The sequence below is a fragment of the Triturus cristatus genome, chromosome 3_2 (genome assembly GCF_964204655.1).
Source record: "Triturus cristatus chromosome 3_2, aTriCri1.1, whole genome shotgun sequence".
Lineage (NCBI taxonomy): Eukaryota > Metazoa > Chordata > Amphibia > Caudata > Salamandridae > Triturus > Triturus cristatus.
The window spans coordinates 991,655,871-991,681,215 of NC_140584.1; the positions used below are offsets into that span (position 1 = coordinate 991,655,871).

At 50.1% G+C, this 25,345-nt stretch overlaps 1 protein-coding gene across 1 annotated transcript in view; it reads right to left on the minus strand.

Annotated features, from left to right (window-relative positions):
* The window catches only part of LOC146858951 (uroplakin-3b-like protein 1), a 266,907-nt gene that overhangs the window by 18,912 nt on the left and 222,650 nt on the right, over positions 1 to 25,345 (minus strand). Inside the window, exon 5 of the mRNA XM_085649602.1 lies at positions 125 to 254. Coding sequence (XP_085505728.1) covers positions 125 to 254 — 130 coding nt within the window. The remainder of the gene's footprint in view (positions 1 to 124; positions 255 to 25,345) is intronic.

A 25,345-nucleotide genomic window follows, 5' to 3' on the forward strand; every position in this document is an offset into this window, starting at 1 on the left:
CAAAATGCATGAAATGAAGTTAAATTACATGTATCATACTGCAATCTGTCTTTGCAATATGAAAATGCCAATAAAAAACATTAAAAAAAAATTAAAAAAAAGAATGTTGAGGCCTATGGCTTACCATCCAGACAATAGGACAGCAATCATCAGTGCCAGCAAGATGGCGAGAAGGATGGAGAGGATGGTGGTGATTACGATCATCCCCGCACTGCGTCCCCCTATATTGGTGTCAATAGCTGATGGGTTCTTTCCTGGAAAAGAGAGCAATGACGTATTGAGGATAAAGAGACTGATGATTGTTTACAGATATTCCAGCTGTGATACCCACTTGACAACCCACACCTAACCATGAGTAAGCCAAAGTCCTGCTGTTGAACAAAGACCTTCAACAAGTGAGACAATTCCCTACTTTAATGAAACTGTACTCTTGCTCCACTCCCTCCAATGCCGCCACCAAGAAAGGACAAATATAACTACGAATAAAATATCCAGTTGTACTCATGGCCTCACACTGTTTGCTTCCAACAACATCCAGCCATGCTCTTGAATTTACACAGTGATCCCAATGCCTGCTCTGGAAGACACTACAGCTATGTTCCTGTTTCTACCACACGGGTCCCAATGTCTCCTCAAGCTTGCGCTACATAATGCTCTTTTTGTACTGCACAAGAGGGGCCTTTATAATATATGTGAAATAGGTGCTACATTCTGTGTTGCACTGCTCCACTTAAGCGCGCATGCAAAACGTCAGTAGGTCTACGGTAAATTTGTGCTTCTGTATTCACAAAATGGATCCCATTGTTTTCCCCAAAAGAGATTAAAGCTTTGCTTCTACATCCACCAGACAAATCCCAATGTATCCACACATATCCCAATGACAACTATATGTCTGTTCCTAAGATTAACACTGCTTTGTCACCTGAACAAATGTCCTTAAATGTACTCCCCTCCACTCTATTTCTGCTCAGATAATGTTCCTGCATAACCATATAGTCAGTACAATATTCTTTTAAACTGACACAACTTTGACAATATTAATATATTCTGGTATTTATTATTAATTTAACTTCGGCTTGATTGAACAGTCAAAAACTCTTTCAATATATGTTATTTGTAAATATTTTATACGTAGTTTTCTTAGTTAGATTGTCCTGCATTTTGTAGACTGCCTGTAACGCCTGAAAAAGGAAATGTCAGCGGAAGCGTAAATATAAAGGTCCATTACAGAAGCAATGTCTTGGACATGATTGTCCAACGTCTGCTTCCATGCACTAAAAAAGACACAAATAAACAAATACAACATTCATCTACACATTTACCAGCAAAAAATAGTCAGTTTTTAGCAACAATAAAACCATGCCAAACGTTCTGATAATCAGTCGTGGTTCTGGACTCCCAAAAAATACACCCAGTCAGGAATTTTAAAAAAAGGACTATAGACAGGGCCAGAAAGAAGAACTATTTGGTTCATTTGTGAAGCGCATGGCGCATATTTACAGTTTACATCCAAGAACTTATATACATCTTCCATTTAATCATCTTTTTGTGGATTTGAAGAAATCAGTCAAGACGTGGTGGCAAATCTCGACATCCTCACGGGGATTTAATGTGCAGCCACATTTAGGGCAGACGACACGTACTAAGCATTGGAATGATCGCAAATGCTACGATATGACGTTTGTGACTGCTAAAATGCTTTTTCTTATTTACTAATCTCATTTTAGGAGTCAGAAGTTTTTCTGACTCCAAAATGGGATTCTGAATTAAGTATCTGTAAAAGGCGTTTTGTAGGTGCACCTTCCAAATACAAAACAGGTAGCTATCAATCAATCAATCAAGGACATTTATAGAGCGCACTACCTACCCATAGGGTCTCAAGGCGCTGGGGGGAGGGGGGTGCCGTTACTGCTCGAACAGCCAGGTCTTCAGCTTCTTCCTGAAGGAGAGGTGGTCTTGGGTCAGGCGCAGGTCGGTCGGGAGGGAGTTCCAGGTCTTGGCGGCCAGGTAGGAGAAGGACCTTCCTCCTGTTGTCGCTCTTCGGATGCGGGGGACGGCGGCGAGGGCGTGGTTGGCTGAGCGGAGGTGGCGTTTGGGAGCGTAGAAGTTGATTCGGTTGTTGAGGTAGCTCGGGCCTTGGTCGTGTAGGACTTTGTGTGCGTGGGTGAGGAGGCGGAAGGTGATTCTTTTGTTGACGGGGAGCCAATGCAGGTCTCTGAGATGTCCGGAGATGTGGCTGGTTCGCGGGATGTCGAGGATGAGTCTGGCTGAGGCGTTCTGGATCCGCTGGAGTCTCTTCTGGAGCTTGGCGGTGGTGCCGGCGTAGAGGGCGTTGCCGTAGTCCAGTCGACTGGTGACGAGGGCCTGGGTGACGGTCTTCCTGGTCTCGGTGGGGATCCACCAGAAGATCTTCCGTAGCATGCGTAGGATGTTGAAGCACGCCGAGGAGACGGTGTTGACTTGCCTGGTCATGGAGAGAGAGGAGTCCAGGATGAAGCCCAGGTTGCGTGCGTGGTCTGTCGGTTTGGGTGCGGTGCCCAGGACGGGGGGCCACCAGGAGTCGTCCCAGGCGGAGGGTGAAGAGCCTAGGATGAGGACCTCCGTCTTGTCTGAGTTCAGTTTCAGGCGGCTGGTCATCATCCACTCGGCTACCTCTTTCATCCCTTCGTGCAGATTGGCTCTGGCGGCGGCGGGGTCGTTGGTCAGGGAGAGGATCAGCTGGGTGTCGTCGGCGTAGGAGATTATGTTGAGGTTGTGTTGGCGTGCGATGGCCGCGAGGGGGCTCATGTAGATGTTGAAGAGGGTGGGGCTCAGCGAGGATCCTTGAGGGACGCCGCAGATGACTTCGGTGGCCTCTGACTTGTACGGTGGTAGGCGGACTCTCTGTGTTCTTCCGTCGAGGAAGGAGATGATCCATTCCAGAGCCTTCTCCTGGATTCCGACGTTGCTGAGGCGCTGTACTAGGGTGCGGTGGCAGACAGTGTCGAATGCCGCGGAGAGGTCTAGGAGGATGAGGGCCGCTGTTTCTCCGTTGTCCATCAGGGCTCGGATGTCATCGGTGGCGGCGATGAGGGCGGTCTCGGTGCTGTGGTTGGCTCGGAAGCCAGACTGTGAGGGGTCGAGGGATCCATTCATCTCAAGGAAGGCGGCCAGCTGCTTGTTGACGGTCTTCTCGATGACTTTGGCTGGAAACGGGAGGAGCGAAATGGGGCGGTAATTCTTGAGTTCGGTGGGGTCCGCTGTGGGTTTCTTGAGTAGAGCGCTGAGTTCGGCGTGCTTCCAGCTCTCAGGGAAGGTGGCGGTGTCGAAGGATGTGTTGATGATGTCTCGCAGGTGGGGTGCGATGACAGCGTCGGCTTTGTTGAAGACGTGGTGGGGGCAGGGGTCGGTCGGAGATCCTGAGTGGATGGAGTTCATCGTGCGGACGGTGTCTTCGGTGCTGATCGGAGTCCAGGCGCGGAGGGTGGTGGTGGGGGGTGGTGGTTCGGTCGTGGTGTGCGTTGGTTGGTTGTTGAAGCTGTTGTGTATGTCCGCGATCTTGTTGTGGAAGTATGAGGTGAGGGAGTTGCAGAGGTCTTGCGATGGGGTGATGTCGTTGTTTCCTGCGCTGGGGTTGGAAAGCTCTTTCACGATGTTGAAGAGTTCCTTGCAGTTGTGTGCGTTGTTGTCCAGCCGGTCCTTGAATGCAGTTTTCTTGGCGGCGCGGATCAGCTGGTGGTGCTTCCGGGTGGCAAGCTTGAAGGTGGTCCTGTTGTCCGGTGTTGGTTCCCTTCTCCAGACTTTCTCGAGGGCTCGGCAGTTCGGAGCTCTTGAGTTCGTCGGTGAACCATGGGGCTTTCTTGCTGCCGGGTCTGCTGGGCGGGGTCCTCAGTGGGGCGAGCTCGTCCGCGCAGTTGCTGATCCACTTCGTGAGGTTGTCTGCGGCCTGGCTGGGGTTCGCTGAGCTGGCAGGAGGGTGCTGGCTCAAGGAGGTGGTGAGCTGGTCGGCTGTGATCTTGTTCCAGCTTCTGCGGGCAACCTGTTGCTGGTGGTGGTGGGTCATCGTTCTTTTGAAGGTGAAGTGGACACAGCTGTGGTCCGTCCATTGAAGCTCTGTGGCGTGGCTGAAGGCGATGTCTGTGCTGGATGAGAAGACTGCGTCGAGTGTGTGTCCGGCGAGGTGGGTGGGGGTGGACACCAGCTGCTTGAGTCCAAGATTGGCGAGGTTGTCGAGCAGGGTGCTGGTGTTGCGGTCGTTGTTGTTCTCCAGGTGGAAGTTGAGGTCCCCCAGGAGGATGTAGTCAGTGGAGGGGAGGGCATGCGGGCTGACGAAGTCGGCGATGTCCTCGCTGAATTGGGTGCGTGGTCCCGGAGGTCGGTAGATCAGGGTGCCTCTGAGGGTGGTCTTCGGGTCGGTGTGGATCTGGAAATGCAGGTGTTCGGCGGTGGTAAGGGTGTTGTCGGTGCTGGTCGTGATACGGATGGTGTTTCTGTGGATGATGGCGATGCCTCCTCCCATCTGGTTGGCGGTGTGGTCCCTCCGGGTGATCTTGTAGCCCTCTGGGATGGCGATGGCGATGTCGGGTGCTGAAGAGGCGTTCATCCAGGTCTCCGTGAGGAAGGCAACGTCAGGGGCTGTGGTGTCGAGGAGGTTCCAGAGTTCGATGGCGTGTCTGTGGACGGAGCGGGTGTTGAGCAGGATGCACTTGAGGTGGGTGCTGCTGGTGTTCGACTTGGCGGGTGCTGGTGCGGGGCAGGTCCGGATGCAGGTCAACTTGCAGGCGTGGCAGCTGAAGGGTCCGTGGGTGCGTCGTGGTGTGGCTTGGTAGCATCCTGGGAGTCGACCGGCGTTGAGTGCGCTGAGGTTGGCGGCGGTGTACGTCAGGCGGGTCGGTCGGGGTCTTCGAGGGCCAGGGGTCCTGGCACTGGGCGCGGTCCAGGCGCGGACGGGCGTAGACGGGCTTACCTTTGGCGCGCCTTCGGCGCACAATCGGCGTGCCCGCTGCGCGTGACCGCTGCGCGTTCGCACGGTCGCCATATATGGCCAAGTGCGCGGGGGGGCGGAGCAGCTGGGAGGCGGTGGCGGGGAGGGTACACAAAGAAAAGGGGCGGGGCTAGCGGTGATGGCGGGAAGCGGGGAGCGGGGAGGGATGAGACGGGGACATGAAAAAAACGAAGGTGAAGTCAGGCACAAGTGGGGAAAGAAAACAAATCAACAGCAAACAGCACAATACAAATTAGCAGATCACTATGGCAACAACGGGGAGACGGGTGCGTGAAGAAAAAACGAAGGCGATATCAGGCACAAGTGGGGAAAGAAAAACAACAGCAAACAGCACAATGCAATACAATACAAATTAGCAGATCACTATGGCAACAACAGAAAGGAAGCTGGCACAGACCACGCCGCTCGATGTCAGGGGGCGTGGTCACGCGGCGGAGCCGGGGCAGCGAGGCAGAAGGCGGGGAGGCACACGCAGCAGCTGGTGGCCGTGCGGCGCGGGGGTGTCCCAGAACTGGGTCACACTCACCTGCGTCGCACGGTCGCCATATATGGCCAAGTGCGCGGGGGGGCGGAGCAGCTGGGAGGCGGGAGCGGGGAGGGTACACAAAGAAAAGGGGCGGGGCTAGCGGTGATGGCGGGAAGCGGGGAGCGGGGAGGGATGAGACGGGGACGTGAAAAAAACGAAGGTGAAGTCAGGCACAAGTGGGGAAAGAAAACAAATCAACAGCAAACAGCACAATACAAATTAGCAGATCACTATGGCAACAACGGGGAGACGGGTGCGTGAAGAAAAAACGAAGGCGATATCAGGCACAAGTGGGGAAAGAAAAACAACAGCAAACAGCACAATGCAATACAATACAAATTAGCAGATCACTATGGCAACAACAGAAAGGAAGCTGGCACAGACCACGCCGCTCGATGTCAGGGGGCGTGGTCACGCGGCGGAGCCGGGGCAGCGAGGCAGAAGGCGGGGAGGCACACGCAGCAGCTGGTGGCCGTGCGGCGCGGGGGTGTCCCAGAACTGCTAATGTATCAATATTTTGAAATCCTGTTGCAAAACTCAGGGGCATATTATCAAGAAAGGCGTTAAAGTATCGCCGCTTTAGCGGCAGGAAACTGCCGCTAAAGCGGCGATAATGGGCTTGATAATATGCCCTAGAGAATTCCAATAGAAGCCTATGTTCTGGTGTGAACATGGGCTTCTATTGGAATTCTCTGCGGCATATTATCAAGCCCGTTATCGCTGCTTTAGCGGCAGTTTCCTGGGGCTAAAGCGGCGATAATTTTAACGCCGTTCTTGATAATATGCCCTTCAGTTTTTTACCAACACCTCTAAGAAATCGGTAAACCCTTCCCTTTTTTTAATGTAACGAAAAGTTAAACGCAGTCCATTTCATTTTAGGAAAACAAACTGCATTTACAAAAGTTTGCTATATTATCATAAAGCAAATCCCAGACATGGTGGTCTGCTGACCCCAGCACACCACTATCCATGTGATAGCCTCCAATCGTAGTGAGTTGGAATTTGGGACCTACCTTATTAATATGCATGAGGAAGGCCAGCTTCCGACCCTTTACGATCCAGAATTTTAAAAACCTATTAGTGCATAGGTTGGTCCTTAATATTCTTTGCTGGGTTAAAAAATACTGGTCTCAAATTGCAGTTTTAGTAAATAGTACATATGTCCCTATATCTGGTCATATGCCCCAAAAAGCTTCATGTCATTGCAGCTCATGCTCTATCACTTGCCAACAGTGGTGTAGCAAGGGGCATGCAGGTGGGGTGGTCCCCTTCGGGCGGCATGAGTTTTGGGGGCAGAGTCTCTTACTTGCGGCTGTTGCGGGGTGGCAGACACAGGGACTGTCCCCATCCCTCCGCCCAGCTCTCACATGCGGACTTCACGGGCAGAAAACGTCTGACCACCACGGGCAGCAAAAGATCTAGCTACACCTCTGTTTGCCAAGTAAGAACCCAACATGAGGCTCAAGAACGCCATGTCTCATAACTCAGATATCAGATTCCGACTCTCATCTGAACTACCTTGAGCCAGCGCATGATTGAGAGAGGTAGACTGATTGCATTGCGAAGAATTAGATGAGATGTTTGTATTGCTTGCAAGATGGTCGGCACAAAGTGGAGAAAATGGAGAAAGCTTGTGGCATATTACGGTGGAAACAGGCCATGTGTACTGAGAGTTCAGCTTTTTCTTTAGCTCCACTAAACACACACGCACTTGATTGGTTTCATTGGCAAAAGTACTCTTCAGTTTAGCTTCTTTCTCTTTTTCAGTATGGCAATTTGTAGCTGAACTCTTTCCACCTTTTTGCTGTCTCGCTAGAGACAGATTTTGCTGACCGTTGAATGGAGCATTGTATTACACACTTTCCCAAGTACTTCGGGCCCTTTCATTGGATTTCTTGATAATTCAATCGTTTACTTTTGATTCGTTGCTTTCCTTGCTATTCTATGTTTGTCTTGCCCCCAAGCATAGCTCTCTCACCATGCTTTTTGACTTAATGTGTTTTTTTCTTTACAAAGCTAACGTTCGGGAACTATTTTAGGTCGAAGCCTACCATACAGCACAGCTATCTGGTTTGCTAAAGACGTCTTGGGGACAATTGGAAAGCTTCTCTGGGAAAACATTCCATCCATTGCTTACCATTTCTTTGTGGTTTGTAACTCACATTTGCTTCCTTTCTGTTTGCTGGCTCTATTTGTTTTTGTCCAGCTGAAGTTCGTGCCTTCCCTTTCCCAAACCCTATTGATTGTATTCTTCCAAAAGGACTGGTGTTAGACCTGGCGCCATTGGCGTGGGTCTCCCTTCCATTTTTTGCTGTTGGCTCATGTGTTTTTGCTGGTTATAAATGCTTTGGGCACTGTGCCACTGCTGTTTAGTGCCACAGTGCCACAGTGCAAGTGCTCCCGATGGTAAATTGATGTATGAATTAATGACTCCATGATTGGCTTGATTGGTTTACTTGTCAGACCCTTGTACAGTGCACTGCGTGTGCCCAGGGCTTGTAACCAATGCTGCTGGTGGGCTTGCATCACTGATTGTGCCACCCACCGGAGCAGCTTGTAAAGTGTGTCTCAGGTCTGCCATTGCAGAGCCTGTGTGCAGTCTGATACTGCCATGCTGACTGGGAGAGTGCACCCACTTGCAAGTCCCTAAACCTTCCCTTTTATACATATTAGTCACCCCTATGGTAGGCCCAAGGGCAGGGTGCCTTGTAGGTAAAAGGTAGGACATGCCCTGGTGTGTGTGGCATGTCCTAATAGTGAATTACAGCCATTTTCGTTTTTCACTATTGCAAGGCTACCTGTTCTCCATAGGCCAGAATGGGCAGTTTGATTATTACATTTTATAATCCTAACTGACTCAGGGAACATGGTAGAAATTCGAGTTTGTTATGCCTGAACTCAGAATGATAAAATACATCTTTTAGTGAAGTTGGTTTTAACATTCTGTGTTTGAAAATGCCACTTGTCTGATGTCTCTGCCCGGAACTCTGAAAGGAAAGAAGGAGACATGTCGCCAGGACTGACCAGAACTGGTTTGGACTAGGCAAAGGCCTCTCTGCCTTCAGAGAACAAAGGAAAACTTAGTATAAATATTGGGACCCAGACCCAAGAACTTTAGATCACTTCTGGGAATCAAGACAAACCTTTGCTGAGGAGAAGAACCAGGAAGCTGAAGGAGGAGACTACCCCTGTGCTGTGTGTTTGTGGGTTGGCCTGCAGTGGTTGCTTCATTACCAAAGAGAGGAGAAAAGGACTGAGTGTATTTTCTGTCAACTTGAAGAAGAATCTCCAAGGGCTTGAACTAGAGCTTGCCTCCTGCCTGAAGTCTCAGGGATACAAGACTTCACCAACCAGCTCCCCCCCTGAATTCCCTTGCTGGGAATTGAAATGCCTGCTGTTGTGCTGGGCCTTCTCAAAGACTGCGTGTCACTGGGAGCTGGAAGCGCGACGCAACAACGACAAACGTGTCGCCACCGCAGCTGCTGTCATTACATTGCCGAGGAAGCGAGCCGCCGCTGCCGCGTTCAACATTGCTTCGCCGAAGCGCGGCGCATCACCGGAGAAGCGGGATGCTGCCACAGAGGTCATTGTCGCATCACCGGAGAAGCACGTCGCAGGGCCTGTCACGGCTCCAAAGATCATCGAGTCGCCGCATGGCCGTCGGGCGTGTCGCTTCACACCAACGTTGTCGCATCACAACCAAGACGCCATTTTGTCACATCGCACCGGAGAAGAGTATCGCATCGAGGTGCCAGCGTGTCGCATCGCACCGGAGAGCAGTAAGAAACCGACGCATCAACTCCCCACACAGTAAGGAAGCGAGCATCAACTCCCCTGCGCAGCAGTAAGGAACCAACGCATCCACTCCCCTGCGTGTAAGCAACCGACGCATCACCTTCCCTGCAACCCTTTTGTTTTCTTTGCGCTACACATCTAAGGTACATTGAGAGTAAAGTGTTGCATTTACAACCTAAGAGAACTGAGCTATTTTATAACATTTGAGAGACTATTTTTGAGTACAGTATTGTGGATTTTTGTTGTTTGGTCTTGTCTTAAGTCTATATAAAAATACTTATTTTTATAATACAACCTGTGTGCTGTCCATTTGTAGTGTTGTAACTGTATTACTGTATGTGTTCACAAATGCTTTACACACTGTCTCTGAGAGAAGCCTGCCTGCTCCTGCCAAGCTACCAAAGGGGTGAGCAGGGGTTATTTTAGGAGTGTAGCCCCTTACTCTGACTAGACGCAAGGGTCCCTATTTGTCACAGGTACTTACCTATGCCAACTAGAGACCCCCAAATCTAACATTGGTGGTCAGCGGTGAGGAGTTGGACTTGTATTTGTAATTCATATACAGCGATTGGTGCACACTTCTAGTGAGTGCTGACCATAACGCAAACACATACTTTGAGAGAATCTTTCCTTGGAACTTCGTTTCTATTCCTGAGAACTGCCAGTCTTTTTGCTACCATGAGCAAGTCAGTATCTGTAGTATCTGTAGACATTGTGTTGGAAGAAGAGAGAATTGATACTTACACTGTACCTAATCTCAAAGCTTTGTGCAAGAAATTTAAAATCTCTGTGAAAGGCCTCACCAGGAAGGAGGAATTCCAAAAGGCGCTGAGGGCCTGGGTGGAATCTAGGAATGCTCCTGAGCATCCTGAGGAGACAGCAGGGGAGGCAGAGGATTTAAATGGGCAGCTTGAGGGGCCAGTGGGCTTAGCTGGAGGGAAAGCATCTTCAGGGGCGGGCAGCAGTGTTTCTTCCAAGGGATTGTCCTCAGGAGAGCTGGAGGACAGAGCAAAGGAGATGATGCATAAGTTGGAGCTGGCTAGGCTCAAAATGAATGGTCAGAAGGACATAGAGAGCAAGAAAATAGAGTTTGAGATGGAATCAGAAATGAAGAAGTAAGCCTTAGAGGAAAAGAGAATGCATTTTGAGCATGAGAGAGGATTGAAGGAATTGGAACTAAAGGCCAAAGGTTTAGAGGTTCCTCCCTCTGGTGGCAGCATACCACCAGTGCAGGCAGAAGCAAGAGCTTACATCCCCAAAGATGTAGTTAAAGATTTCCACAAGAATGAGGATATTGGTCAATGGTTTAGGGCTTATGAAGCTGCAATGTTGGCCCACTAGGTCTCTGAGAAGGATTGGCAGAGGAGCGGATGTCCTATACCCACATGAAGGGAGCCCTAACGTTCAGATTTGGTTTGACCCCAGAGTTATACAGACAAAGGTTTAGAAATTGCAGAAAACTGGAGTCTACTACTTGGGTGGAATATGTGTCTTTCTTTTGCAGAGCATTGGATGGTTGGGTGAAGGGTAGCAAAGTGGATACGTTTGAAGCGCTCTATGAATTGTTAGCATGGAAGCACTTGTCTAATAACTGTTTTCCAGAGCTACGCCAGCATCTTATTGATAGCAAGCTAACTAACTCTAGGAAGCTTGCTGAGGAGGCGGACCGCTGGGTGAGCACCCGGGTCCAGAAGGGTCATGTGGGAGACTTCGCCAAAGGTGGGCAGGGTCCCCAGCAGAAGAGTGGGGGGACAAGGGTAAACAGAGGGAGTTCCAGAAGGGCCCCAAAGTAATCCCCAAGGGAACCAAGGGAAAGGTTCCCAGCCTCCCCCTGAGAAGAAGGCAGTGGCCCGACAGATAAACCTGTTCACAAGGGGCCCAAGACCTGTTTTAAGTGTGGTCAGGTAGGCCATTGTTCTTATGATGCTAGATGTCCCTTGTATGGGAAGAAAGCACCCATTGGTGCACCACCCCGGCAGCTGGCTAGTGTAGCCCTGGAGGAAGAGATGGGTGCCCAAGGTGGGTGGGGTCCCGCCGAGATGTCCCTTGTCTCTTTAGGAGACTGTGAAGTGGTCCGCAGGACCCAGCTGCCTGATAACACTAAGAAATAAAGGCAGTATGGGTGACCATCAATGGCAAGAGGGTGGAAGCTCTCAGAGACACCGGAGCCAGTGTGACAGCTGTCAGTTTTCAGCTGGTGTCTGAAGAGCAGGTAGTCCCAAATGCATTTTACCCAGTTGTTGCCGCTGACAACACAGAGAGCCACTGCAAGGTGGCACAGGTTCCCTTTGAGTGGGGGGGGGGGGTCTCAGGGACTCATCAAGTAGCTGTGAGGCCAGCCATTCCTGTTGAATGTCTGTTAGGTAACGATCTGGAGAGCTCCCCTTGGGCTAAGGTGGAGCAGAGAGCTCATTTAGAGATGTTGGGTTTGCCTGAGTGGGCCTGCGTGACCACTCGGTCTATGGCAGCCGGTAAGGGTGTTCAAGAGGACCTGGAGCCTTAGAAAATGGCCTAGGTGCCTGCCTTAAAGAGAAGAGGTAGGGGGCACGGGAAACCGGCCCCTGAGATTCCCACGGCCCAGGAGGAGGCGGACCCTGAGGGGGATGCCCTGGAGCCTACCGGGGAAGAGATTGCTGAAATGGGAGACCTGCCTGAGCTGACCCATTGGTAGTAGGAAGGAGGTCCCTCCAGGGAGGAGTTCTGTGAGGAGCAGAACAAGTGCCCTTCTCTTGTGGGTTTGCCGCAGCAGGCTGCAAACCAGGCAGCAGGTGATCAGTCTATATCACATTGGATCTACTGGGAGAATGGCCTCCTGTATAGTGAGCCTAAGGTTGCTGAGCCTGGGTCAGCCCGTGTGCTGGTGGTACCCCAGCGCTTCAGAGCCTTCCTACTGGGCCTGGCTCATGATGTGCCTTTAGCAGGACATTTGGGGCAGGACAAGACCTTTGAAAAGCTTGTCACCCACTTTTATTGGCCCCAAATGCGCAAGAGTTCAGACACTCATTGCAGGACCTGTCAGACTTGCCAGGCAAGTGGAAAGAGTGGGAGGAAGCACAAGGCTACTCTCCAGCCCTTCCCTGTGGTCAGCACCCCCTTTGAGAGGGTGGGCATTGACATTGTAGGGCCTCTGGATCCCTAGACAGCCATGGGCAACAGGTTCATCCTGGTCTTGGTGGACCATGCCACCCGGTACCCGGAAGCCATACCTCTGAGGACGGTGACGGCCCCCGTGGTGGGACGAGCACTGATGAGAATTTTCTCATGAGTAGGATTCCTCAGAGAGGTGGTGTCTGACCGAAGTACCAACTTCATCTCTTAAGTATATGAAGTCCCTGTGGCAGGAGTGTGGTGTAACATACAAGTTCACCACTCCTTACCACCCCCAAGGAAATGGGTTGGTTGAAAGGTTCAACCGAACCCTAAAAGGCATGATAATGGGTCTTGAGCAACCTATGAGTCATAAGTGGGACGTCCTCTTACCATGCCTTCTCTTTGCATACCGTGAGGTGCCACAGAAATCTCTAGGGTTCAGTCCCTTTGAGCTTCTCTATGGACACCCAGTGAGAGGACCTTTGAGTTTGGTCAAGGAAGGCTGGGAGCAATCTCTCAGGAAACCTCCCCAGGATGTATATAGTTACATGCTGGCCTTCAGGAACCAAACTAGGCGCTTCAGAAAACTCGCTGAGGCGAATCTGGAAGCCAGCCAGGAGGAGATGAAGCGGTGGTACAACCAGAATGCCACTCTGGTAGAGCTTCAGCTTGGTCAGAGAGTGTGGGTCATGGCCCCAGTGGAGCCCTGTGCGCTCCAGGATAAGTGGACCGGACCATTTGAGGTGGTGGAGCGCAGGAGTCCGGTTACCTACTTGGTGGACTTGCGGTCTCCCAGGAACTCCTTGCGGGTCCTGCATGTCAACCGCCTGAAGCCCCACTTAGAGAGGTCCGAAGTGGGCATGCCCCTAGCAACAGATGCTGGAATGGAGGAGGAGACTGAGCCTCTTCCTGACCTCCTGCCTGCAACAGAGCAAGCTGGGTCAGTGGATAGAGTATACCTCTCTTCCACCCTGACCCCTGAGCAACAAAATGACGGTCACCAGTTGCTGGGACAGTTTTCTGACCTGTTCTCCTTGATTCCCAGTGTCACTGATTGGTGCGTCCATGATGTAGACACTGGGGACAGTCCCCCTGTCAAGCATAAAACGTACAGGGTGACTGACAGGGTGAGAGCTTGCATCAAGGAAGAGGTCTCCAAGATGCTTACGTTGGGGGTGATTGAGTCCTCTAACAGTCCTTGGGCCAGCCGAGTGGTCTTGGTCCCAAAGGCTGCCGCACCGGGTATCACGCCAGAACTGCGGTTCTGTGTGGACTACAGAGGGCTCAATTCAGTCACCAGGACTGACACCCACCCCATCCCCAGAGCTGATGAGCTCATTGATCGGTTAGGGGCTGCCCGGTACCTCAGCACGTTTGACTTAACGTCTTGCTACTGTCAGATCGCTTTGACTGATGGGGCAAGAGAGGTCAGCATTCTCCACACCAGATGGACACTACCAATTCTGGGTTATGCCCTTTGGGATGAAGAATGCCCCTGCCACCTTCCAGAGGTTGGTCAACCAGGTGTTGGTTGGACTGGATGAGTTCAGTGCCGCCTACCTGGATGACATTGCAGTGTTCAGTGCCAGTTCGGAAGAACATCTGCGCCACCTCTGGGAAGTGTTGATGGCGCTGCGGAGGGCAGGTCTCACGATCAAGGCGAGTAAGGGCCAGATCGGGCAGGGTTCCGTGGTGTACTTGGGACACCAGGTTGGGAGCGGCCAAGTGGCGCCCCTACAGCCCAAGATTGAAACCATCCTGGCTTGGGAACCCCCCAAGACCCAGACAGTGGTGAGAGCCTTTTTAGGACTCACCGGGTATTACAGGAGGTTTGTCAAGGGGTATGGCAGCATTATTGCACCCTTGACAGAGCTGACTTCCAGGAAGCAGCCCAAGAGAGTGATTTGGACTGACACCTGTCAGAGAGCTTTTGATGCCCTGAAGACTGCCATGTGCACGGCACCCGTGCTCCTGGCATCCAACTTCAAGAGTTTATTGTGCAAACAGACACTTCAGAGCATGGTGTGGGGGCTGTTCTATCACAGATTAATGAGCAGGGCCTAGATCAACCTGTTACTTCCACGGGAACAGAGGTAGAGTGCAATTGAGCGTGAAGCATTTGCTGTGGTCTGGGCACTGAAGAAGTTGAGACCATACTTGTTTGGGACTCACTCCGGGTTCAGACAGACCACAGGCCCCTCAGATGGTTGATGCAGATGAGGGGTGAGAATCCAAAGCTGTTGAGGTGGTCCATTTCCCTACAGGGGATGGATTTCACGGTGGAACACTGCCCTGGTACAGAACACGCCAATGCTGATGGTCTGTCCAGATCTTTCCGCCTTAGTGATGAGAACTCCCAGGAGGTAGGGAAGTTCTCCCCACTTTTCAGCTGGAGGGGACATGTGTTAGACCTGGCACCATTGGCGTGGGTCTCCCTTCCATTTTTTGCTGTTGCCTCATGTGTTTTTGCTGGTTATAGATGCTTTGGGCACTGTGCCACTGCTGTTTAGTGCCACTGTGCCACAGTGCAAGTGCTCCCTATGGTAAATTGATGTATGAATTAGTGACTCCATGATTGGCTTGATTTGTTTACTTGTCAGACCCTTGTACATTGCACTACGTGTGCCCAGGGCTTGTAACCCAATGCTGCTGGTGGGCTTGCAGCACTGATTGTGCCACCCACAAGAGCAGCTTGTAAAGTGTGTCTCCCTAAACCTTCCCTTTTATACATAATAGTCACCCCTATGGTAGGCCCAAGGGCAGGGTGCATTGTAGGTAAAAGATAGGACATGCCCTGGTGTGTGTGGCATGTCCTAATAGTGAATTACAACCATTTTCGTTTTACACTATTGCAAGGCTACCTGTTCTCCATAGGCCAGAATAGGCAGTTTGATTATTACTGACTCAGGGAACATGGTAGAAATTCGAGTTTAGTATGCCTGAACTCAGAATGATAAAATACATCTTTTAGTGAAGTTGGTTTTAACATTCTGTGTTCGGAAATGCACTTTTAGAAAGTAGGCATTTTCTTGTCTAACCATTAAAACCTGCCTCTGCTAGGCTGTGTATTCTTTGTCTGGAGTTTGAGTGACAGGGCTGGGGGATTCCAGGAGACAGGGCGAGTCAGCCCAGTGGTGAATAGAGAGATCTGCATCTAGATGGGAGGGAGGAGTTGGACCTGGGACCTGAATAGGGCTGTGCCTTCACTCCACAATGCTGGCTCCACCTCCTGTGGTGCGTCTGATGTCTCTGCCCTGCACTCTGAAAAGGAAAGAAGGAGACATGTCAACAAAGTGCTCCAGGACTGACCAGAACTGGTTTGGACTAGGCAAAGGCCTCTCTGCCTTCAGAGAACAAAGGAAAACTTAGTATAAACATTGGGACCCAGATCCAAGAACTTTAGATCACTTCTGGTAATCAAGACAAACCTTTGCTGAGGAGAAGAACCAGGAAGCTGGTGGAGGAGACTACCCCTGCGCTGTGTGTTTGTTGGTTGGCCTGTAGTGGTTGCTTCATTACCAAAGAGAGGAGAAAAGGACTGAGTGTGCTTTCTATCAACTTGAAGAAGAATCTCCAAGGGCTAGAGCTTGCCTCCTGCCTGAAGTCTCAGGGATACAAGACTTCACCAACCAGCTCCCCCCTGAATTCCCTTGCTGGGAATTGAAGTGCCTGCTGTTGTGCGGGCCTTCTGAGAGACTGCGTGTCACTGGGAGCTGTTAGCGCAACGCGACAACGAGAAGCATGTCGCAGCCGCTGTCATCGCATCGCTGAGGAAGCGAGCCGCCGCTGCCGTTGTCGTCATCGCATCGCCAAAGCGCGGCGCATCACCAGAGAAGCGGGACGCTGCCACAGAGGTCATCGTCGCATCACCGGTGAAGCGCATGGCAGGGCCTGTCGCGGCTCCAAAGATCATCGATTCGCCGCACGGACGTCGGTCGTGTCGCATCACACCAACGTTGTCACATCACAACCAAGACACCATTTTGTCGCATCGCACCGGAGAAGAGTATCGCATCGAGGTGCCAGCATGTCGCATCGCACCGGAGAGCAGTAAGAAACTGACGCATCAACTCCCCACACAGTAAGGAAGCGAGCATCAACTCCCCTGCACAGCAGTAAGGTACCGACGCATCCACTCCCCTGCGTGTAAGCAACCGACGCATCACCTTCCCTGCAACCCTTTTGTTTTCTTTGCGCTACACATCTAAGCTACATTGAGAGTAAAGTGTCGCATTTACAACCTAAGAGAACTGAGCTATTTTATAACATTTGAGAGACTATTTTTGAGTACAGTATTGTGGATTTTTGTCGTTTGGTCTTGTGTTAAGTCTATATAAAAATACTTATTGTTATAATACAACCTGTGTGGTGTCCATTTGTAGTGTTGTCACTGTATTACTGTATGTGTTCACAAATGCTTTACACACTGTCTCTGAGAGAAGCCTGCCTGCTCGTGCCAAGCTACCAAGTGGGTGAGCAGGGGTTATTTTAGGAGTGTAGCCCCTTACCCTGACTAGACGCTAGGGTCCCTATTTGTCACAGGTACCTACCTATGCCAACTAGAGACCCCCAAATCTAACAACTGGATTTCTGTTCTCATCTTGTAACATTTTCTGTGCATTCAAAAACAGAGGTCAAATGTCAGAGTCTGTTTTCCGAGGGAGCTTGGTGTTTCCTTTTCATTATGTGACTTCAAAGTGAGAGGATTTATGCGACAATCATGCTGGCTATTTGGGGTAATTCTGGTAATTCAGAAATGTGGTGGAAACAAATATTTTAATACGATTCCCACAAATTAATACACTTAGTGACTTGATCAAAGACAGCAATCATACCCATTTCAGCCCTATCTGGGAGGCCCAATAGTTTACACCACATCAAATCAATTCTGGAAAACGTGAGCTGATTATGTGAGCAGTAGGAATACATTTTCTCCAATGGAAGCACACACCACCATATATCATGCGCTCCAAATTCAAAGAATGGCTCACGAATAGAGTGGGACACACCAGTAGCAGTATACTTATCGCACATGTATCTATCTCGGGACAATATTAAATTCACCTACTCTTATAAGTGCTCCTTCTAGGACTTCCTGAATTCGATCTTGTAAAGCAATCAGAAATCTCTCTTGTTGGGTATTAAGAGCATAAGAGTTATTTAAGGTAACCCTCCTCCCTTCAGTGTCTCTGAGTCTAAGATAAATACCCTACATCCCATCCTTTAGCACTTCCTGGACTACCAGTGACAGATCCCCACGAATAGCAATGATCACTCCAACCACTTTCTGCCTGGCCAACTCAAAGTATTGAATATGATAAAATATATCGGTCATTTGTCTTACATCTTTTTCCAAAAGTGGAAGACATCTTTTTTCAAGACATCTTCTGTGAACCGACTATGCTGGGGCCTTCTGAGAGCAAGGCCTAGCAAGTTTCAATTTAGTGAAATAGAGACCCTTATGTTACATTTGAGAAGTCTAACCAAATAAGCATAGTGTGATAATCGCTTTCATTATTACTCCCCTTTAAGGTTCATATCCTTAAACAAATCATATCCGAATATTCCTACCTAATACCCTAGGCTCCACGAATCCCCATCACATCCCCGGTCTACAGATTCTGGAAATAAGAATTAAATTGCCTGCCCATACAGGAAATACCCCAACGTTAGGTGCTGCTCCCTCATTCATAGTCAACCTTTCTGCCTCCCACCTGGCCTGAATAATGCAAATGATGAACAATCAAGAGAGCTACTGTCTCATTATTTTCTACCAAATCAGATATGCACGTTGTCATCTAATGTCTTGATATCTCCATTAGAGTCTTGTAAGGTATGATCCAGCTAGCAGCACAATGGTATTCATGTTATGCCTTTCTTCCAGTTAGGTCTCGTTATTTTCTTCCAGCTGGCATCGAGACCACCATCTCATATTCTGTCCACCGTATCCTCAGATGCTAAATTACCAGTGATTTAAAGCTATTGAATTAAGATGAAATACCAAAGCAAATGGAAAAGACAATCTTAGTTTGATCTGTCTATTCCTCAATTTCTTTGTGACCACTAGTACTGCTCTCCACCTACTCAGTGTATTTTGTGAGAGATTCTAGAACAATTGGATCACACCAACTTCATATTATACAGAGTCCATTTGCTGCACTTCCAGAAGAACCTTATCCTTCACTAATGAAGAGGCCAGTTTCACCAGGCAATCTCTCCGTTTCCACTTGTGTCAGTCTTCTGTGCCCCCAGTACTTTGGATTTGTAGATTTAGAATAACGCCTATACCCTGATCATGAAGGATAAGGTGAAACAAGGAATGACAGTACTCCTCAATGTCCTCTACCTCTGCCACTTCCTTCTTTCCTCTAATCTGTACATTATTATGACTGGAGCAATCTTCAAGGTCATCACATTTATCTCTCAGCTCTTTTATTTGTCCAGCACCAGCCTCCAACGCAGAAGAAGTATTCTCCAGCACAACTCCCATTGATTATATGGCATCCTCTTTGGCAGTCTCTATCTCCAGTCACTGATATGTCATGTCCAGTTTGGCCACATTGAGTTGGTCAGTAAATGTTGTGCACAACTCGTCTTGCATCTCTGAGATACACTGCAAGAAGGTCATCTTTCGTGAGCAGGTAGGATTTTCCCCTCTTATTCGCCATCATGTTCTACTGTTTGAGAAGTCCTGTGCTTGTGCTAGTGCTTCAGTAGCTGTTTCAGACCTACGCTTGTGCCAACATAGGCCGAGATCATGTTGAAATGTTTCTGATTCTCCTTTCTTCATGGGATCTGTCTTTGTCTGTGTTCAATAGTTCCTCCACTGACTTTCTGAACTGCTTTCTGGTAAACAGAGGTTTTGCCTCCAAGTCACCCCAGGATCTCGTGGGCAATATAAAAACACTAAGTGACTCAATCCTTTTTGATGTGGCAATACAGCCATAGATTCAGGTCTCTGGTTAAGCAGCACCCCCTCTCGACTACACAAACAACCACCTTCTGCATGTCTGTGGATTGTCACCAGTTTAGAATCATGTCTTCGCCGATCCTGCAGACTAGGAAACCACTCGGCCCATTGGCAAATCAGGTTATCCCAAGTACCTCCCTATGGTACTCCTCATGGCCCTATGGAGCTCCACACCTACTTAAAATATCTGTCTTTATAGGCTTTCTTCAGCTACATTTGTGGTGTCACTTAAAGGTCCCTGTGCGGCCCCCTATCCGCTGTTGCAACATACAGCTCTATGTGAGACCACCAGCTCCAATGTTCACCATGATCGGCCCAGGCTCTAGATGGTGTCTTCTTTCTCCGAGGTGAGCGGCTGTTCTGCTTGTGACTACACAACATGCGGAAGCCTCTGTCGCTCACCAAACAGCACTCATGTTCTTTCCCTCAGGCCTGAAAACTTGGCATTGTGCATACATCGCTGGGATCAGGCATGGCATTCGCCTCCGGAGCGACTCCATTGCACTGGTGCTGACCACTTCCCGAGTGAGTTATGTTTTCCACTTTTGCAATGGCAGCCTGACCGTCTTTTCTAATATGTAAATGGCAGTTAGGTTCGCTTCCACCTCCAAGACATCTCTGGGGTGCTATGTATACTCTTTTCTCCTTTTTAAAATTGTAAACTGAGCTCCTTTATCTTGGTTTAGCATGCCAGGTGGACTCCTTGCTCCACTGAGGGGATGACAACTGATCTTTTTCATCCTCTTGGAGGATGGAATCCTTTTGCCTTATGGAGATTGTTAGACCTGGCATCCTTGGCGTGGTTTCCCCAGACTTTTTGCCTCTACCTCCTGTATTTTTGACACTGTGCTGGAATTCGTTTTTGCTGGTTTAGATGCTTTGGGCACTTTGCCACTGCTGATCAGTGCCAAAGTGCAAGTGCCCCCTGGTTAAATTGTTATTGTGATTGGTTATCCATGATTGGCATATTTCTTTTACCAATAGGTTCCTAGTAAAGTGCACTAGGTGTGCCAGGGCTGGTGATTCAAATGCCACTAGTGATCCTGCAGCACTGATTCTGCCACCCACAGGAGTAGCTCTAAGATGGAGCCTCAGGACTTCCACTGCAGTGTCTGTGTGCAGTAGGTTAACTGCCATGTTGTCCTGGCCAGTGTACACACTTGCCAGGCCTGACCCTTCCCTTTTCTTACACATTGGACACCCCTATGGTAGGCCCAAGGTAGGGCAGGGTGCAGTGTATGTGAGAGGTAGGACATGTACTAGTGTGGGTAACATGTCCTGATAGTGAAATACTGCCAATTTCGTTTTTCACTATTGAAAGGCTAACTTGCCCATAGGACAGAATGGGGAATGCTGTGTATGTAACGCCCTGAACGTCTCAGGATCGTTTAACAGACACGACAATGAGGACGCAACCACTTGTGAAGGGTTAGTTCTTTTAATGAAGGCAAATAAAATACAAAGAACAAACAAAAGTTATAGTCACTGGAATCCTCCAGGCTAAGTACGTTACCAGCCCACAGCACGGATGGTCCTAACCGTCCTCTGCATATACGCCGATCCCGGCGTATGCCAACAGAGGGCAGAAATGAAATGGCCGACAATGCCAATCGGTAGGCTGTGAGGGGCACGAAGAGTGTTGGGGAGAATCGAGGAGTCAGGGAAACACCCAGCCGGGGTCTCTACCTGAAGGGAGCAGCCGCTCAACCTCTTCCTCAGACTGCACCGGGACGCGGAGTCACCTCCTGGTGATGCGTCACCGATACCCCAATCACAAGCAAGAAGACTGAACCGAGAGCAGCCGCTCGATCGATCCTGTGGACTTCCGAGTCTGTAACGCGGCAAACACCTCCTGGTGTGCGTTACAGCTGGCAGTCCCTGTGTCTCTGGTCGGGCTGGGAGTTACGACTCCAACCAGAAAAAGCGCCACTGCGCTTGGACTCAGCCGAGTCAAAAAGCGAAGCTCAATGGTTGACCGGTAGAGCTTCCGGGTCCTTCACAGGTGACGATGGGGCAAGACACGGCCCAGGGAGTAACGACTCGACCTACCTCCGTTCTTGCCTTACTGGAGCACCACTCCGGAACACTGCTCTTCACGAAGCAGGTACGTCGGTGTAAACACAATATCCGACAGCCTTGTACCTCCCGGTTCCTCCCTTTATAGGGCGTGTTTTCCTTGAGTTATGTAACAGCTCTCCTGTTTACATAAGGGCGTGTTTCCCTTGAGTTATGTAACAGCTCTCCTGTTTACATAAGGGCGTGTTTCCCTTGAGTTATGTAACAGCTCTCCTGTTTACATAAGGGCGTGTTTCCCTTGAGTTATGTAACAGCTCTCCTGTTTACATAAGGGCGTGTTTCCCTTGTATGACAGGAATTCTTGACAGTACATCCTCCCTCTCAGCGGCTCCCCACGGGTCCAGCGCTGGCAGGAAAACGCCGATGGAACAAGGAGACCAAGCGCGGAGCATGAACCCCTTCAGCCGGTTCCCATGAATGCTCCTCCGGGCCATAGCCTTTCCACGCAACCAGGTACCACAGCTTCCCCCTGCGCCATTTGGACGCCCGTATGCCCGACACTTCATACTCCACCTCCGACTCCACGCATACCGGCCTAGGTGTCCCAGACGGCTTGGAGGGTGCTGGTTTGAGCAATGATACATGAAAGACAGGGTGTATCCGCAATGACTGGGGCAAGCACACCTTCACGGTCACGGGACCCATACACTTGGTAATTCGATAGGGGCCCATGTACTTGGGATGGAACACACTGTTCTTTCGAAACCTCATGTTTCTTGTGGATATCCAGACGTAGTCTCCAGTGCGGTACAGTGGCCCGGGCCTTCTCTTCCTATCTGCCGCAGCCTTGTATCTTCTCTTGGCCTCTATTAGGACAGCCCTTGAGCGCATCAACGTGTCTTTTATGTGTGCCACCCTGTCCGCTGTGGCGGGAATCCTGTCCTCTCTGAACGGATGTAGAAATGGCAAGAACCTGGGATGTTGGCCATAGTTGCTATAGAACGGAGATGACTGTGTGGAGCTGTGAGTGGCGTTGTTATAGGCTATCTCTGCAACCCATAGCAAGTCGACCCATTCTTCCCTGCCCTGGTCCACAAAACATCGCAGATACTGTTTGAGCGTTTGGTTCAGGCGCTCGGTTTGGCCGTCCGTTTGAGGGTGGTAGCTGGTGGACAGGGCGGTCTTAACATGCAGCGCAGTGCACCAAGTCTTCCAGAATTGAGCAGTAAACTGCGACCCCCGGTCCGACACGATCACCCCAGGTAATCCATGCAGTCGTACCACATTCTTTAGGAGTAGTGACGCCAATTCCCCGGCCGTAGGGACTCTCTTGCAGGGGATGAAGTGCCCCATTTTCGTCAAGTAATCCACCACCACCAGTATTGCCGTCATCCCCTGGTCTACCGGTAGGCCCACCACGAAGTCCAGTGATATGCTATCCCATGGTCTATCCGGGGTCGGAAGTGGATGTAAGAGCCCTTGGGTTCGGCCATGGTCGGCCTTCATGGTAGCACACGTAGGACACTCCTGTCCCCACCTCCTGACATCCACTCTCATGGTTGGCCACCAGAAATGCCGTCCCATGCTAGCCACCGTTTTTTCAAAGCCCAAATGACCTGCGCATGGAGAGTCATGGCACCAGATGAATGCTTGTTTCCTTAGCCTAGGCGTGGGTATCAATAGGCACCTGCCCTTCAGGGGTATCCCGTCCTTCAGCTGCCATTCTCTGTGACTGAGGAGCCACCTCCGCCATGCGAATGACCTGATCCCTCTCTTTATTCCCCTCAGGAAAGTATCCGGTTGGATAACCCCCAATACCATCCTCGGGGAAATGATGGAACGCTCGGTTGCAGGCAATGGTTCCTTAACTGCAGATTGACGGGACAGGGCGTCCGCCTTCCGGTTTTCCGTCCCCGGCCGATATGTGATGCGGAAGTTGAACCCCGCAAAGAAGATCATCCACCGCAGCTGCCTGGGAGAAAGGTGTCTAGTGGCCGTCATGAACTGTAGGTTCCTCCCTTTATAGGGCGTGTTTTCCTTGAGTTATGTAACAGCTCTCCTGTTTACATAAGGGCGTGTTTCCCTTGAGTTATGTAACAGCTCTCCTGTTTACATAAGGGCGTGTTTCCCTTGAGTTATGTAACAGCTCTCCTGTTTACATAAGGGCGTGTTTCCCTTGAGTTATGTAACAGCTCTCCTGTTTACATAAGGGCGTGTTTCCCTTGTATGACAGGAATTCTTGACAGTGTAACATGTTTACCTACGTATCTTCCCATAGGAACAAGATGGAAATTTGGAATCAGATATCCCTGAACTCAGAATTTAATAACACATCTTTTAGGATGGATGGTTTTTAAATTCAGTGTTTGAAAACAGCACATTTAGAAAGTGGCTGTTATGAGGCACAGGGTCAAAACTGATTTGCATATGGCCATGTCTGAATTGGGGTGGCGTGGTGAGCAAAATAATGCTGGATTAAACCCAGATCTGTGACTGGGGGTGAATGTTTTGCCAATGTGCAACATTCCGTCCATCTTGTGTGTTTTGCTTTTCTTGTTCAACCTTTCTGTGTGCCTCTGCCTGTTTGTGGATTGACTGACTGGTTTGAGAGTGACAGGGGCTGCGGGTGGCTCCAGCAGTCTGGGTGAGTCAGCACTAGGCTGAATAGACTTATCTGCATTTGGAGTGGTGGGAGGAGTAGCACCTGGGCCTTAATAGGGCTGTGCCTGCCTTCAACAATGCCGGCTTCACCCACTGTGGTGTGTCTGATGGCCCTGGCCCACACTCACAAAGGAAGAAGATGTCCACTGGCAGAGTGTCCCAAGAACTGGTTTGAACTGGGTCCAGGACCCCTCACACATGAAGAACAAAGACTTTTGGGGTATAAATACTAGAGCTGAAACCTCTGAAAGTTAGACTACTTCGTGATCAAGAGGAATCCCTGCCAAAGGAGATCAGCTGAAGAAACTGAGGAGAAGTACTGCCCTTGCTGTGGGTCTGGGGTTGGCTGCAGTATACTGTTCCTACTAAGGAGTGATCTAAAGGACTTTGCTGTGTGCTGGGTTCCTTGCTTGAAGAAGGACTTTGCTGTGTGTCCCTCTGAAGAAAAGTCTCCAAGGGCCTGAGAAGAGCTGGCCTCCTGTTTCTGACGTCCCAGGCACAAAAGGACTTCAACCCCAACTCCCTGAACTTCCTTGCTGGGAGTTCCCCTCTGCCAAGAGGGCCTGTAACTGTGTGTGAGGCCTTTTTGCTGTTGGGCACTGGAAGCGCGACTTAACGAGAGAGAAGCGTGACGCCACCGCGGCAGGTGCTGTCGCATCATCGAGGAAGCGCGTCGCCGCTGTTCGCCGTCGCATCACCGGAGAAGCGTGCCACCGCACAGAGGGTGCCGTCGCATCACCGGAGAAGCGTGTCGCAGGGCTGTCGCATCGCTGAGGAAGCGTGCCACCGCTGATCGGCACCGCAACAACGGAGAAGCATGTCACCGTCACCAAGGGTGTCATTGCATCACCGGAGAAGCGTGTCACAGGGCCTGTCGCGGCTCAGAAAATCACAGAGTTTGCCGCACGGCCGTCGGGCGTGCACGCATCGCCTCTACGTTTTCGAATCGCAACAAAGACGCCATTTTCTCGCATCGCAACGGATCGTCGCAACGCAACAAGGCACCATCGTGTCGCATCGGAACCGGAGCGAAGGAAGAACCGACGCAACGCCTTCTCTGCGCCCCTTTTTGGTTGCTTTGCGTGACGCATCCCAGGTACTTTGACACCGAGTGTCGCATTTTGATCATCTACAAGTTTATTTTTGCAACAACCTTTTTAAAGACCTTCTACTGAGTTTCTGTATGTTGGATTTTTGTCGTTTTTGTCTTGTTTAGTTTAGATAAAGATATTTTATTTTTCTAAACTGGCGTGGGGTCCATTTGTGGTGTTTTGACTGTGTTACTGTGAGTGTTGGTACAAAT